This window comes from Lontra canadensis, unplaced genomic scaffold (genome assembly GCF_010015895.1).
Source record: "Lontra canadensis isolate GAN:19392208 unplaced genomic scaffold, GSC_riverotter_1.0 scaffold19, whole genome shotgun sequence".
NCBI classification, from domain to species: Eukaryota; Metazoa; Chordata; class Mammalia; order Carnivora; family Mustelidae; genus Lontra; species Lontra canadensis.
This window is the reverse complement of record NW_022631013.1, coordinates 12,641,300-12,655,551: the sequence shown is the minus strand read 5'-3', so window position 1 is coordinate 12,655,551 and position 14,252 is coordinate 12,641,300. Positions and strand designations below refer to the sequence as shown.

Below are 14,252 nucleotides of genomic sequence, written 5' to 3'. Positions count from 1 at the left end.
CAAATGAGTCATATTTCAGATGTTTAAAAGCTCTGTATGGCTAGAGGCTGGTGAACTGCACAGCACAGAGCCAGATGCTTCCAGGACAGAGTAACTATTTTGTTGTAAACATCATTTTGCTGGTTCCTCATGGCTAAGCTCCTTTCTCCTTGGGTCCTAGGTATTATGAGACGGGGAGCATCAAGCCTGGAGTAATTGGAGGATCCAAACCAAAGGTCGCCACGCCCAAAGTGGTGGAAAAAATCGCTGAGTATAAACGCCAAAATCCCACCATGTTTGCCTGGGAGATCAGGGACCGGCTGCTGGCGGAACGGGTGTGTGACAATGACACGGTGCCCAGTGTCAGTTCCATCAACAGGTGAGAGGCTGTTGCCGGTGGGGGGCTAGGGATCTGGGTGGAGTGGGGCATCCTGGAGGCTCTGCGGGTACCTTTCCTAGGGATCTGGTCTCTCCATTCATCAAGGCCCCTTAGGGGTTATCAGACAGGAGGAGTGGGCTCGTGGGCCTCTGTAGACCTCTCTATCACCTTTCTTGTCTTTCCAAAGTGGGCAGGAGTTCTAGGCCCAGGGAGGGAAGGCCATGTCAGTACCCAATCTGCTTGAGATTCTTCTGAGCCCAGAGTGCTTTTTATCACTCCCTTTCCCACCTGCCTCTGTGTGTGGAGCACTTAGCAGGGAATTGTCCTGATCAGGCCCCCAAAATGTCACTTTATTTGTAAGCCCATGCTCAAAGTCTTAGCACTGGCCTATATCAGAGCTTCCCAGGAAGAAAATCCCTGCCTTCATTTTGGGCAGAGGTTGAGCCACTGAGTGTGGAAAACAGAGCCTGGACTTGAGGTTGGGGTATTTAGTTTATTTAGTTCCTGGTCCCAGCTCTGTCTGAAGCTCCAAGTGTGACTCTGACAAAGCTCTTCCTGTCTCTGAGAGCTCCAGACCTTGGAGATTCTGATGTGGGTCTGTGATATCCAAGAGTGACATCCAGGACACTAAGATACTATGGAGTTGGGGGGCTGCCCTCTACCCAGTTCCGCTCAATCTCACCCACGGAGAGAAAGAACCAGAGAAATGCCATGGGTACCAGGCCTGGGATTCTCCCAGGAGCCACGGAGTCACCTTCTTCTCTGTAGTCTGACCCTGGAGGTATCTGACGGAGCTCTCAAAGCTTTAACAAGTCCTGAAAGAAAGTGTTCTATTGTAGATGGTGCAGTCTCAGCTCTATCTAAACCCACAGAAGTCAAGGATGAAATTACGAGATAAACTGCAATGACCGTTGTCTAAACTCCACAAAGAAAAGAGAAGCCAGCAGGGTGAAAACTAGACCAGTTCCCATTTCTCCAAAGTCACACCTGACCCTTGTCAGTGCAGAGCCTGTGTGGGCATAAGAGACCCCTCACACCCGGTAGAAAGAGGTGATTAGACTACAATGTCTCAGAGATCTCTTCTGGGCCTGCTGGGTGTTCCTTCTGGGATGACTTAAATGTGTAGAATCACTGTGTGAGTGTCTGTATTGCTGGGTTGGTTTATTTTTTTCAAGCAAATTTTTAATGCCCTTTTAAAAGATTTTATTTATTTGACACAAAGAGGGAGAAAGAGAGCACAAGCATGGGGAGCAACAGGCAGAGGGAAAAGGAGAAGCAGGCTCCCTGCTGAGCAGGGAGCCCAGTGCAGGACTTGGTCCCAGGACCCTGGCATCACGACCTGAGCCGAAGGCAGAGCCTTAACCGACTGAACCACCCAGGCGCCCCATGTGTTGATGTTCCGAGTCCTGCCATTTTATTACCATTAGCCTGTTTTCTTTCTCTCAGCAAATCTTTACCTTGGCTCTGACATCAAAGTGCTGAGATGAAAGAGGGAAATCGGGCACATTGTCTCTTAGTCTCTAGAAGGCCTCCTTGTCTAGGGTGGGATTCTGGTGTGTAGTAGAAGTCTGACCAGCCCAAATTAGCTGAGGAGATAGCAAAGATTGTGGTGGGTTTGGAGGAGGGGATACTCCTGTTGTTTTTCTGGATTATGAGGGACTCCAGTGTGCTTTGTGAGTCCTCTGCCTCTGGCTTTATTGTAGGATTTCCACCACGCAAAGCAATGTGTCTTTTCCCCCACGTCTCCAAAAGCCCTAACGTAGAGTGAGGCATGTGATGCCTAGAAGCAGGGAAGCAGCAGAAGCCTGCTCTGCAGAGAAACTTCTGTCAAACCCATGGTCAGGCTTTGAGGGCCTACGGAGTTCCCAGTGTAGGGTGTGACTGTAATTGGTGGTTTGAAAGAGAACTTTAGGTTGCACGTGGGAGTCCCAAACTCTAATGCCTGTGGTGGCCAGGAAGTGATGGAACCCGTGAAGTGGGGTGGCTGTGAGGTGATAGGGAGAGGCTGGAGCTGGGACAGACAGACAGCACGGCAGAACTGAAGGGCCACGTGGTCCTCAGCATTGGCCGAATGCTGCCAGGAAGGCAGGCCCAGGGTTTGCCAGACTCCTTCCACTCTTAAAGTTGCCTGCTGGTTGCTTGTGGCTGGGGTCGTGGCTGGCCTCAGGGGCCTCGGCTGGCCTCAGCGGCCTCCTGGGTGTCCGCCATGGTGGCGGTGCCTCTGAGGTATTTTCACGCCTGTGGTCTCCGTTAGCCCTAGAGGCTTATCTCGGTTCTGTGGCAGATAAAGATTCTGAGGCCCAGAAGGGGAGTACAGTGATGATTTTAAAAAAATCATTTTTTAATAAAAAATTAAAAAAAATTAGTACAATGATGCTTTTTAAAAATTTTTAAAACTTTTAAAAAAGATTTTTATTTATTTATTTGACAGATCACAAGTAGGCAGAGAGGCAGGGAGAGAGAGAGGAGGAAGAGAGCAGAGAGCCCAGGGCTGGATCCCATAACCCTGGGATCATGACCTGAGCCAAGGCAGAGGCTTTAACCCACTGAGCCACCCAGGCGCCCCAGGAGTGATGATTTTGAGGTAGATCTGGGAGTCGAACCCAGGAGGGCCTCTCTCATGGCACTGCCCTGTAGGACTCTGCCAGGGACAGGACTGAGGATCTGAGAGAAGAGAATCAAGGGGGAGTAAAACAGTCATTCCCACTCCATCTCTGTGCACTTTGCTGCCTGTCTGCAGCTCCCTCGGGGACCCGAAACCCTTTCCTGTGTACCCCTCCGGGGGCTCTTGTCTGGGAGCGCATTCTGGCTCCTTACTCCATTCTTTACCCAGAGTTCTTTGTGGTCTTTAGCCAACCAACCCAGCGATGCGGATAGAAGAGGTGTGGGACACTGTCTGTTGCTGCCCGCCCTCCCCCCTCCAGCCCAGGAAGCCCCAGCCATCCCAGCAGTTTTATTCTCCATATGAAGGCAAAGCTGCTAAGCTGTGTTCAAACGGATGGATGCAGTTCGAAAGGACCATCTTGCAAATGTCCACAGATTCCTCTCCCAGCCCCTGCCTTTGTTGGAGGCAACTTCTCACGATTCCCCTATTTTAACAGCTAACGAGGGAGCAGTGGCTGGATTGGTAGCTATTCTGGTGGCCGCAGTGTCATCTCCACTGTCCTCCCCGACAAGTGTATGCCTTCCTGCTGTCTCCTGGGAGACCAGCCCGGGGAACCCATGACTGACGTGGAGTTCAGTGCCACAGCACCTGTTATGCTGAGTGTGTGGGTGATTTCCTGGGACATGAGACATCACATTTATATCGCTTCCTAAGGACAAGTTAGCGCTGGGATGCTGCCCCAAGGATCTTTAGATTCCAGCCTGAGTGTCCGTTGGAGGTGACTGTCGGAGAGCTGGCAGAGACAGGTGGAATGGAGCCCGCCTTCTGTTTGAGGCCCGTGGCTCTAAGTCAGTGGCCAAGTGGTGGGCACTGTGCATGGCGTTCCCAGCTATAAGGACAGTTCTCTTTTGTTGTCTCTCTTTAGACAGTTCTCTTTAACCTATTTAACCAACAGTTGGTTGTGGTCATGTGAGAACGTGGGATCAGCATGGCTAGGTGTTCGGATTTTTCAAGGGAAGCTATAGATCCACGTATCTATGTAAAAGCTCCCACCTAGCAAATTTTTTTTTTTAAAGATTTTATTTCTCTAGTTGACAGAGATACAGTGAGAGAGGGAACACAGCAGAGGGAGTGAGAGAGGGAGAATCAGGCTCCCCATGGAGCAGGGAGCCCAAGATGGGGCTCGATCCCAGGACCCTGGGATCATGACCTGAGCCGAAGGCAGACGCTTAACGACTGAACCACCCAGGTGCCCCCCACCTTGCAAATGTTGGCAACTAATTCAAATAAAAACAAATAATCGTGCAGCTAAACAAAGCTTGTTCAGGGACTGATGTGGCCTGAGGGAGCTAGTCTGTGAACTCTGCTCTTCCTCTGAACTTGGGCAGCAAGGCTTCTGAGATTGTTTACCCATTCCCTCTTTCTTCTCCACTTTGGTTGCTGGCCTGGGTGTCTCCTGTGGGGCCGCTCCCAGCATGGCCCAGTTGGACCCTTGGTTGTGGATTCTTAGCACAACCGATGGCCCAGGATTCTTCCTGTCCAATGGTGGTTTCATTAGTGCCGTAGATGTGGAATCTCCATAGCTCTGTCTTCCTATTTCCTTTCTAAAGGTGCATGATTTCCTGATTTTCTCTTTCAGTGTAATTATGTATGGGGGGGATGGGGGATGTGTCTGAGAAGACCTGCCTTTCAGAGAAGTGAGGGTGATGTTGAAATCGATCCTTACAAGTGCCTGTAATACCCAAAGTCCCTGGGACATTAGTCCTTCATCTTCTAAATGGATTTGGAATCCACATAGGCTTTACGTCTCCTATAGGAAATATTTAGCAGAGGGACCGCTTCCTCTTTTTTTCTTTCTTTGTGGTCCAAATAAAAGTTCTCAGGGATGGGGCCTGGAAGTCTGGCTGAAAGTCTGACCGGCTGTGTGACCCTGGGCAAGTCACTTGAGCACTCTGGGCTTTGGTTTCCCAGTTTGGAGGAACTGGCTGACTGCCGGACTCTTCCCTGTTGGACCATCTAGGATGTTCACATGGCACCCAGGGTCGTGCTCATGCACAGCAAAGTAGAGGATAGACCTTTTACTGTTATGTGCCAGTTAGCCAGACTGTCTGTGATTTAGAAAAAGTCCAGAGTGTGACTCTTATTGTGATGAGTCTTGATGATCGCTTGTTAATTTTTTTTTAAAGATTTTATTTATTTATTTGACAGAGAGAGATCACAAGTAGGCAGAGAGGCAGGCAGAGAGAGAGGGAAGCAGGCTCCCTGCTGAGCAGAGAGCCTGATGCGGGACTCGATCCTAGGACCCTGAGATCATGACCTGAGCCAAAGGCAATGGCTTAACCCGCTGAGCCACCCAGGCGCCCAATCGCTTGTTAATTTTTAAAAAAATTTTTTTTGTTAATTTTTGGGTCACCTAGGTGGCTCAGTGGGTTAGGCTCTGCCTTCGGCTTGGGTTGTGATCCCGGGGTCCTGGGATGGAGCCCTGCATGGGGCTCTCTTCTCGGCGGGGAGCCTGCTTCCCCCTCTCTCTGCCTGACTCTCTGCCTACTTGTGATTTCTGCCTGTCAAATAAATAAATAAAATCTTAAAAAAAGGTTTTTTTTTGTTAATTTTTAATTTTTAAAGAATTGCTATGAATCAATTAGTCTTATTATTTCCACTGCCATTTCTTCACATGGAAGATAATGCTCTTTGTTCTTTTTTCTTTCTTTCTTTTTTTTTTTTTTTGGCATCTGCTGCAAGCAGATGGACAAAATCTCTATCTTTGGGGACAGCTTTGGAGGGTTCCCTATACTCTGGTCTCGCTTATGGAGGACGACCCCACTACAGTCTTAAAAACAGGGTGTGGGGATAGCATCGATCTCCTGCCCCACTCCCAGGGGGATCCCATGTGTTTTTAAGGCATTTGTGGAAAATACGGACCTTTTAAGGTTGAAGCTAGTCTTTAGTTGTTATGAAGATACTACTGAAAATAATAGCTAGCATTTATAGAGAATTTACTATGTAGTAGATGCTCTTCTAAATAATTAATTAGTTAAATTATCATAATAACTCAATGAGGTGGGAATGATTCTTAGTCCCACTTTGCAGGTGAAGAAACTGAGATGCAGAGACGTTAAGTAATTTACTCTAGGACATGCAGCTGGCAAGTTGGAAAACTGGGATTCGAACACTAGTAGTCTGATTCTGGAGCCTGTGTGTGTGTATGTATGTATGTATTTATATAATTTTTCATTTTTTTAAAAGATTTTATTTATTTATTTGACAGAGAGAGAGAGCAGGAGAGCACAGGCAGGGGGAGCGGCATAGGGAGAGGGAGAAGCAGGTCCCCCCACTGCTGAGCAGGAAGCCCGAAGTGGGGCTTGATCCCAGGATCCTGGGATCATGACCCGAGCAAAGGCAGTCCCTTAACTACCACTTAACTGACGGAGCCACCCAGGCATCCTGCAGAGCCTGTGTATTTAATTAATAGCTGCAGCTGCCTCTCAGTGATTTATAACAATTGATAATGTCTTACCAAATGATTTATAAACACATTGAAAGAAAAATAAGGAAAATAAAATTTTCTTCACTTAAATTTAATGGCCAGACAATTCTTTGAAAAGTTAGGACTTTTCCAGTCCAGTTAGGACTGGAAGTAATGGGAAATAGTTTTGAAATAAGTCACCATATTTTTGTACATATATAAACCATAGCATGGATAAACTACATTTACATCTGGTATATCCATATATTCACACTGAGCTCTGTCTCTGTACACAAACACGCATGTATGCACAAAGAAGGTGACATACACAAAAATACTAAAAATTGGATCAGATTCTAGCTTAATTCCAGTTGGTTCCAAAAGACTACCTCCCTCCCAGGTCCTTGTGAATATGTTCCGTGTTTGCTGAGTTAAAATAAGCCGTTTGAATATTGGAGAAAACAAACAAATACCGAATACATTTGCTGCAACACTTACACTGACTCATAGGAAGGGGCAAAGCACCCTGGAGGTTCAAGGGCCTGGACTCCAGAGGCCCCGTGGTTGGGCTGTGGTGGGAAGGGAAATATTCGTTCCAGGCTCTCAGCCGAGCATGCTGAGCAGCCTGGGTGCCCACCACTGAGCTGTGAGATCGCAGAGGGCGGAGGCCATAACTCAGCCACGGTATCCTCACTGCTCTCCATTTGTTCAGGCTGGAGACCCAGTGCAGCTTGCAACTTGGACTTCCAGAAATAATGGTCTGGAATGTGAAAAAGCCTCTCCTATGGCATGGAGTGAAGAGAGCAGGATACACACTGTGTACATGGTTTAATCCTGATTTTGCTATCAGAAAATGGATATTTCTTCATATGCATAGGAATGTTAGCATAAAGGAAATACACTGAAATGTGATTTTAGATGTCTTCTTTCTTTCCTTATCCTTCTTCTATTTATTCTTCTTTATTTATTGCCCTAATAGTCTACAATAAGCACAAAGTTGCTTTTATAATTTTTTTTAATTATAAAAGCAACTTTGGTTTTTTTTTTAAAACCAAAAACTCTAGGGGCGCCTGGGTGGCTCAGTCCGTTAAGCCGCTGCCTTCAGCTCAAGTCATGACCCCAGAGTCCTGGGATCGAGTCCCATGTCGGGCTCCCCGTTCAGCAGAGAGCCTGCTTCTCCCTTCTCCCTCTCCCTCTGCTGGCCACTCTTCTACCTGTGCTCTTTCTCTCTGTCAAAATAAATAAATAAAATCTTTAAAAAAAAAGAAAATAAAAACTCTAATTTCTTTTAAAAGGTAATAGAGGCTGAAGTAGAACTTTTCCAAAGAAAAGTTGTATTACCACCCATGCTTCTCCCAAATGCCAGGGAAGAAACTTTCTTGTAGACCCCACAGGGGCTTCTGGCCTGGCCCTGGTTGCGTACCCTATGACACACAGGGCTTGGGGTCTCATGGAGGAGGCCTATATGAGTGTGTTGTTCCAGGTAGTAATTTACAGACTGAGCTTCCCAGAGTCCAGTGCTCTGTGAGGAACATCAGAGCCAGCAGGTGCAAAGGGAAGGCAGTACTGCTCTTACTCCTTTTATACAGTAGGCTTTTCTGGAAGACTTTTTCCCAAAAAAAGGATTTAATTACTTAAAGTAAGTAGAGTGATCTGTTCCAACTCCCTCGTTGTCCTGGGGCCCACGAAGGAGTGGACTTGCCCAGGGTCACAATCAAGTTCATCATATTAGAACTAGAGCGAGGTCTCTGGAAAGACAGGCCAGAACACCCCTGGTTCCTGGCCCTGTTGGAGCTTAAGCATGAGATTTTTGTACAAGGCAACTTTGGAGGGCTCCTTGTAGCAAAGCCAAGCCAACCCTTTAACCCTTTTTAGTTTGAGAGCAATAAACATCCGCTTCCTTGATAATTTTTGACAGGTGGGGATGTGATTCATTCTATGGCTCTCTAAGGCAGAGAAAACAAGAGCACATGGGCCCCTAGGGAACAGAGAGGTGACCTGGTTCAGTCCTGTCATTCCACCGAGGAGGGGCACAATTCCAGGGAAGGGAAGAAACTCCCTAACATCACTCAGGAGGTTCTTTCTGGAGCTGCAGCTGCTCCAGAGGAAAGAAGATGCCCATTTGTAACACTAACATATCACCCTTTTTTTTACAGAAGAGGCCCTCGAATCCCAGACAGGGGCACAAGTTATCCCAAGACACCCAGGGAGGTAGGGGCTGAGTTGGCACTAGTCCATAGCTCTTTGAACCCTCTAACTCCCAATCTAGGGTCATAACCTCCCTCCTTCTCTGCCCCAGCTTGATATGGCTTTTCTGGTTGTCTGTGCAGAGCTAGTTGAGATATCTTCTCCACGATGGCAAATAACCATTTATTTCTTTCCCACCTGTCCACAGGATCATCCGGACGAAAGTACAACAACCACCCAACCAGCCAGTCCCAGCTTCCAGTCACAGCATAGGTAAGAAGAACTTTTAAAAAAAATTTAAAAATCTAATGGGCTCCAAATATTCTAAAGAACTTTTAATCATTCTTATGGACAGATAATTCTGCATAAAACACTTTGGCACACGTACTAATGCGCCTTCTTTGTCATTCTCCAAGGGCTGAACCTGGTAAATGAATTTTATAAATACTGCTAAAAGGTTTTGAATTTTACTGATTATTATGATAAATAGCTTTCACCATGAGACAGAAAATTGAAATCTAAGCCAAAAAAAAAAAATCCACTAATGGGGGTCTATAGAATGTCAGATAATTAAAGTAATAAATCAAGAAAGGGATACTTATTCATAACATTTTCTGCATCATTAGTCAGTAAGTAGTTTTGAATGTGTTTTTTTCTTCTATCAACCAGCCCTTCCACAATTCTTTGTGCACTTGCAGTCTTGAGTGAAGATGTGGCAAAACTTCCCAAACTTTCTCTCTTTCTCTCTCTCCTCTCTCGCTTCGATCTCATATACTCCGTGAACGGTTGAGGGCTGCCGTGGGGGTTTTGACACTCACGGGGGATAGTCTGAGGGAGCGGCACTTGGAAGCCTGGGGGTCCTTTTGAGGAGTCCAGAAGTTTCCCCGTGCCTTTCCTTTCCCCACAAAGACAGATGACAGTGACATATGTCACTGGGGCTAAGGTTGTTCTCCTATAAAAGAGTGGTGGCTGTTCAGTAAGCCTCTGACAGTCCCTATTACTGTCACTTAATAATGTCTCAGACTGTGTAATGTCACTCCCTCTTTAACTGCAAACTTGAACTTCCCATGGTGATGGGGGAATGGGCAGAGGCCACGCTTATACTTCCAGCTCTGCCACTAACTCATCCAGTGAACTGTGTAAGTCCCTTTACTTCTCTGAGCCTTAGTTTCCCCATTTGTGGACTGAGGGGCACAAATGAGATGCTCCCTGAGGTTTTGGTCCTCCATGGTTGCCTCTTTGGATGAAGGTAAGAGAGAATTCCTCCCTACCATAAAATAATTCCTTTTTTTTTTTAAAGATTTTATTTATTTATTTGAGAGAGAGAGAGAGAGAGCGCATGAGCAGGGGGGAGGGGCAGAGAGAGAGGGAGAAGCAGGTTTCCCGCTGAGCAGGGAGCCCAGTGCAGGGGCTCCATCCCAGGACCCTGAGATCATGTCCTGAACCGAAGGTGGACGCTTATCTGACTGAGCCACCCAGGTACCCCTAAAATAATTATATAAGACTGATGAATCACAGACCTGTACCCCTGAAACAAATAATACATTATGTGTTAATTAATTATATTTAAATTTAAATAAATAAATTAAAAGTAAATAAATAATAAATGAATAAATAAATAACTTTTCTTTAGTAGTCCATTCAGAAAGTGTTTGCTAAGCCCCTGCTTTGCAAGAGACTGGTGTTTTAAAGGAGGCAGGACTTAATCCCCGATCTCAAGGGCTTCTCAGTCTGAGCAGGGAATGTAAGAGAAGTTTGCAAAACACTGAGATAAGACTCAAGAAGAAAGTACAGGGCACTGTGTGAGCCAAAGGAAGGGAACTACCAGCTCTCTTGAGGTGGGGTGAAGAAGATTGAGGAGGTTTCCTGGGGAAATGTTTGTGGCTGAGATTTTTCACTTGTAGCTTTAACTGTTTCAGATCAGGGAACAATGAGTATCAGACTAAGTACTGATACTAGTGCTACAGTTGGGTTAGAGGAACAGTTCTATTGTAGGTCAGCAGAATGCTTTTTTTCGTCTCAGCAATTTTTATAAAAGATCCATCTTATATGTGTACAGCCCCTTATAGCTTACAAAGTTACTGAGGGCAGAGGAAATAGAAGTTGAGAGATTGATTAACTAGCCCAAGGGCACCCTGCTTTGTACGTGGCAGAGCCGAGCCAGGACTGGAACTTGGGTCTTGGGAGTCTAGTGCAATCACAAAATGTCATTGGCTCTGTTGGCAACATGGCGAGCCTTGATTGTACGTGGTGGTTGTTTTTTAAAGTACCAAGTGACTTGTGATCTTCTTTCTTCCTCTGTTCTTTGTACCTTAATACAGAAAAGGTTGTGAGATTTGCATAAATCTATTTTGAGGAGCCTCTTCTGGTGAAGGAAAAGAGAAGTTAACGATTTCTACTTCTGTGTCTCCTAAGGAAGATCTAAAAATCTAACTCAAATATGAGAAGAAAAGCACTGTTCCCTCTAGGTCTGTAGGAGCAAGAGCTGGATATGCTCCAAGGAAAGCAACAAAAAACTTCTCATGCAATCACCACCATTTCTCGTAATTTCCTACACTTTAGAGTCAAAGGCGGCTCCACCTGCCTCCAGCTAGTTATAGCCCAAGGAAATGTGTCTGAGATTGGTTTGTAGGTTTTAATGAACCAAGAAAGAATTCCCACAGCCCAGAAATGGAAATTCAGCTGGAGAGCTTGCGAGGACCCTGACGACTGACTGACTGGTCTTTCCCTTGGACTCTGGGGTTAGGAGTTAATGTGAGACTTGCATGAAACTTCCCCTCCCCCATGCTTATCCTTAGGAATGTAGAGACCTGGCTTCAGTCACCCTAAGTGACTAACCCTGGCCCATTTCCGGACAGGGGGAAGGCTAGACTTGAGGTCAGCAGACCCGAGGCTAAGCTCTAGGGCTACTGCTTACTGACTAGATGACACTGAGCAAATAAATCCCTTCACCTGTGGAGCCTCGTTTACCAAAGGGGGAAAATAATAGCATTTTAGGTCATTAGAACTGTCAGGTGAAAAGCACTGCACTAATGTGAAGCATAGAATTGTCTTCAATGATTCCTTAACGAGGAACAAGTTACTCGAGAGGTTCAGACTTCAGTTTCTGAGCTCTGTGGCCTTGGGCAAGTCGCTTACCGTTCTCTGGGCCTTGGTTCCCTTACCTTTCCAATGAGATAATAATTCTGCCTCCCTTATAGGATTGTTCTTAGGATTAAATTAAAAAATGCTTCAGTAATGCCTGGCACAGAGGAAGTTCTCTGAAAACGTTAGTTATCATTATTCTACATGTCAATGTATAGGATGTGTGCACAATATAGAGTCTACTCTATAGCCTATCATTATTACATAATTAATATTAAATACTAGAATCCAGGTAAACTGGAAGGAGAAAAGGGTGAGGAACTATAAAAAGAAGGGGTGGATTGCCGTTTGGAGTTTTGTTGGCTGTATGTACGAATGTGCAGACCCTCCCGTCTGCATGGAGGGGTGGATTTGTAGCAGGGACTGAACCTGCTTAATGAGTCATCTAGGTCTTTTTATTTTAGCTGTGGCTGGTGGTGGGCCCTAGCTACCCCCTCTCTCTCTTCTCCATTCCCCAGCTTCCTGCATCCTTGGACAGGCTGGGATTGGAGCGAGTACCCTTCTGACACTGTCCTGAGCTCCCTTCTGCACCGCCAGTCCTCTTGGCAGCCCATCCTCTCCCTCTCACCGCCCCCAGCAGCAGAAAACCTGGGCAAACGGCCCCCTGGGGACTGCTCACATAGCCCAGGTGTAGCGGCTGCCCTGGGGCGAGTGTCCTCAGCACACTCCCCGGCTCAGCAGTCGCATCAGCCCAGTGCAGGGCGAGCGCCTTTGCGCTGGTGGCCCAAAGCGCCCGCCTGCCCCTGCAGCCCTGACCGCCCCTCTCCCTCTGCGCAGTGTCCACAGGCTCCGTGACGCAGGTGTCCTCGGTGAGCACGGACTCGGCCGGCTCCTCGTACTCCATCAGCGGCATCCTGGGCATCACGTCCCCCAGCGCCGACACCAACAAGCGCAAGAGGGATGAAGGTAAGAGATGGCCACGCAGCCTTGTCCGGGGTGAACCCGCCGGGCTCTGCTGTGGGGCGATCAGTCAGGGGCGGAAGCGAAGATGCCCACTGAGCACCTGCTTGCCCGCAGAGCCCCTGAGTCCCCAGGTGGAGGGGACGCAGGCAGGGGCTGATTGCTCTGGGAGAGGCAGCGGGGCTGCGAGCTGGGAACTGGGGGCTTCCCACTGGCCTGCCCTCATCTTCACCCCTTGGCGGGAGGAGAGTGGGCCTGGCACAACCCTTGTGGCCTGAGCTTGGTGGGGTGTGAGAAGACTCCTGTGCAGATCTGATGCCTGAGGGCAGGACGTGAAGGGTGTGTGCATGTCCTTGTCCCCTCTGCACCAGAGCACTGGGGGTGGTGGGGAGGGGGTGTCGGGTGCCCTGCCTTGAGAGGTCAGCAGATGGCTTCTGGAAGGGCTGTGCACACTTTCCCAGGAAGGCCTCCAGGAGTGGTGATGCTGGGGGTTGAGGAAGTGAATCATCTCATCTCTGCCCTTGGGGCTGGGAGGAAGGAGTATGGTGCCCCCCGCAACCCCGGGATTACAAAGATGACAATCTTCCCGGTTGGTTTTTCTCAACCCTCTTGTGCGTCTGCTGGCTGGGTCTCTGGAGCTGGGCATCTCCATTCCGGACACTGCCCCGCCTTTACCTGGCTCTCTGTGGCCTGGACAGGCTGCCAGTGTGGCTGACGTTAATGGGTTTGAGAGGAGAAACGGACCCCTGGGAGTGTGTAAGACCTTTGTCAGGAAAGGGGAAAAAAAACCCAACAAAACCGCACATGGTTTAGGGCCTGAGAGCCGCGTGACAGAAATCTTGATTCAATTATTCTGTTCCTCGGCACAATTCCCTTTCTCGGCTCCCTGTAAGGGATGTATGTTCTCGTGAGCACATGCCTAAGTACTTAAGATCTGTAACTAGAAAATTGAGTCTGCCCAGTGGTGGATTGGCCTGTGGTCTGCGTGTTCCAGGCCGTGCAGAGGCTGGGCCTGGGGCCTCTGTTTGGAGCTGAGGGGGGTGTGTGGGGATGGTTCACGGCTTCGGAACCCACCTCACCTCTTTTCCCTGTTCTTGCCACTTGGAGCAGATGTCAGAAATCTTTAACTCAGCGGGTGCTGTGCTGTGTTACCGCAGGAGGCAGTAGGCCTACCATCTCTGTTGGTTTTGGGGTTGATGCTGTCATCTTTTCTCCCATTGTCACCTGGACACGCAGCAGATGTGCCCAAGCTGAGGCCCAGCTGTGTTTGATCATGGTGGAGGGGCGGGTTGTGTGACACTCCCTCACAGGCTGAGGGATCCCAGCAGAGATTTTTGGAGAAAAAAAAAATCTGGTTTGATGTTTACCACCAAACAGACAGGTCCTGATTTGGGGGAGGAGGGCTGTTTCACTGTGTTTGTGGAACACCGTACTGGCTTTTAGTCTCTGATCAGCGGCCACTGTTTAGCTTCTCATGATGCTTTGAAAGGTCTCAAGGGGCACCTGGCTGGCTCCGTGGGTAGAGCCTATGATTCTTGATCTTGGGGTCGTGAGTTCAAACCCCACACTGGGTATAGAGCCTACTTGAAATA

The 14,252-nt window shown here is 47.9% G+C and overlaps 1 protein-coding gene across 5 annotated transcripts in view; it reads left to right on the top strand.

Annotated features, from left to right (window-relative positions):
• Nucleotides 1-14,252, top strand: part of PAX5 (paired box 5) — a 188,381-nt gene that overhangs the window by 19,762 nt on the left and 154,367 nt on the right. For all 5 annotated transcript variants that reach the window (XM_032860605.1, XM_032860603.1, XM_032860604.1 and 2 more), the window contains exons 3-5: nucleotides 161-358; nucleotides 8,825-8,889; nucleotides 12,538-12,666. In XM_032860605.1, coding sequence (XP_032716496.1) covers nucleotides 161-358; nucleotides 8,825-8,889; nucleotides 12,538-12,666 — 392 coding nt within the window. The remainder of the gene's footprint in view (nucleotides 1-160; nucleotides 359-8,824; nucleotides 8,890-12,537; nucleotides 12,667-14,252) is intronic.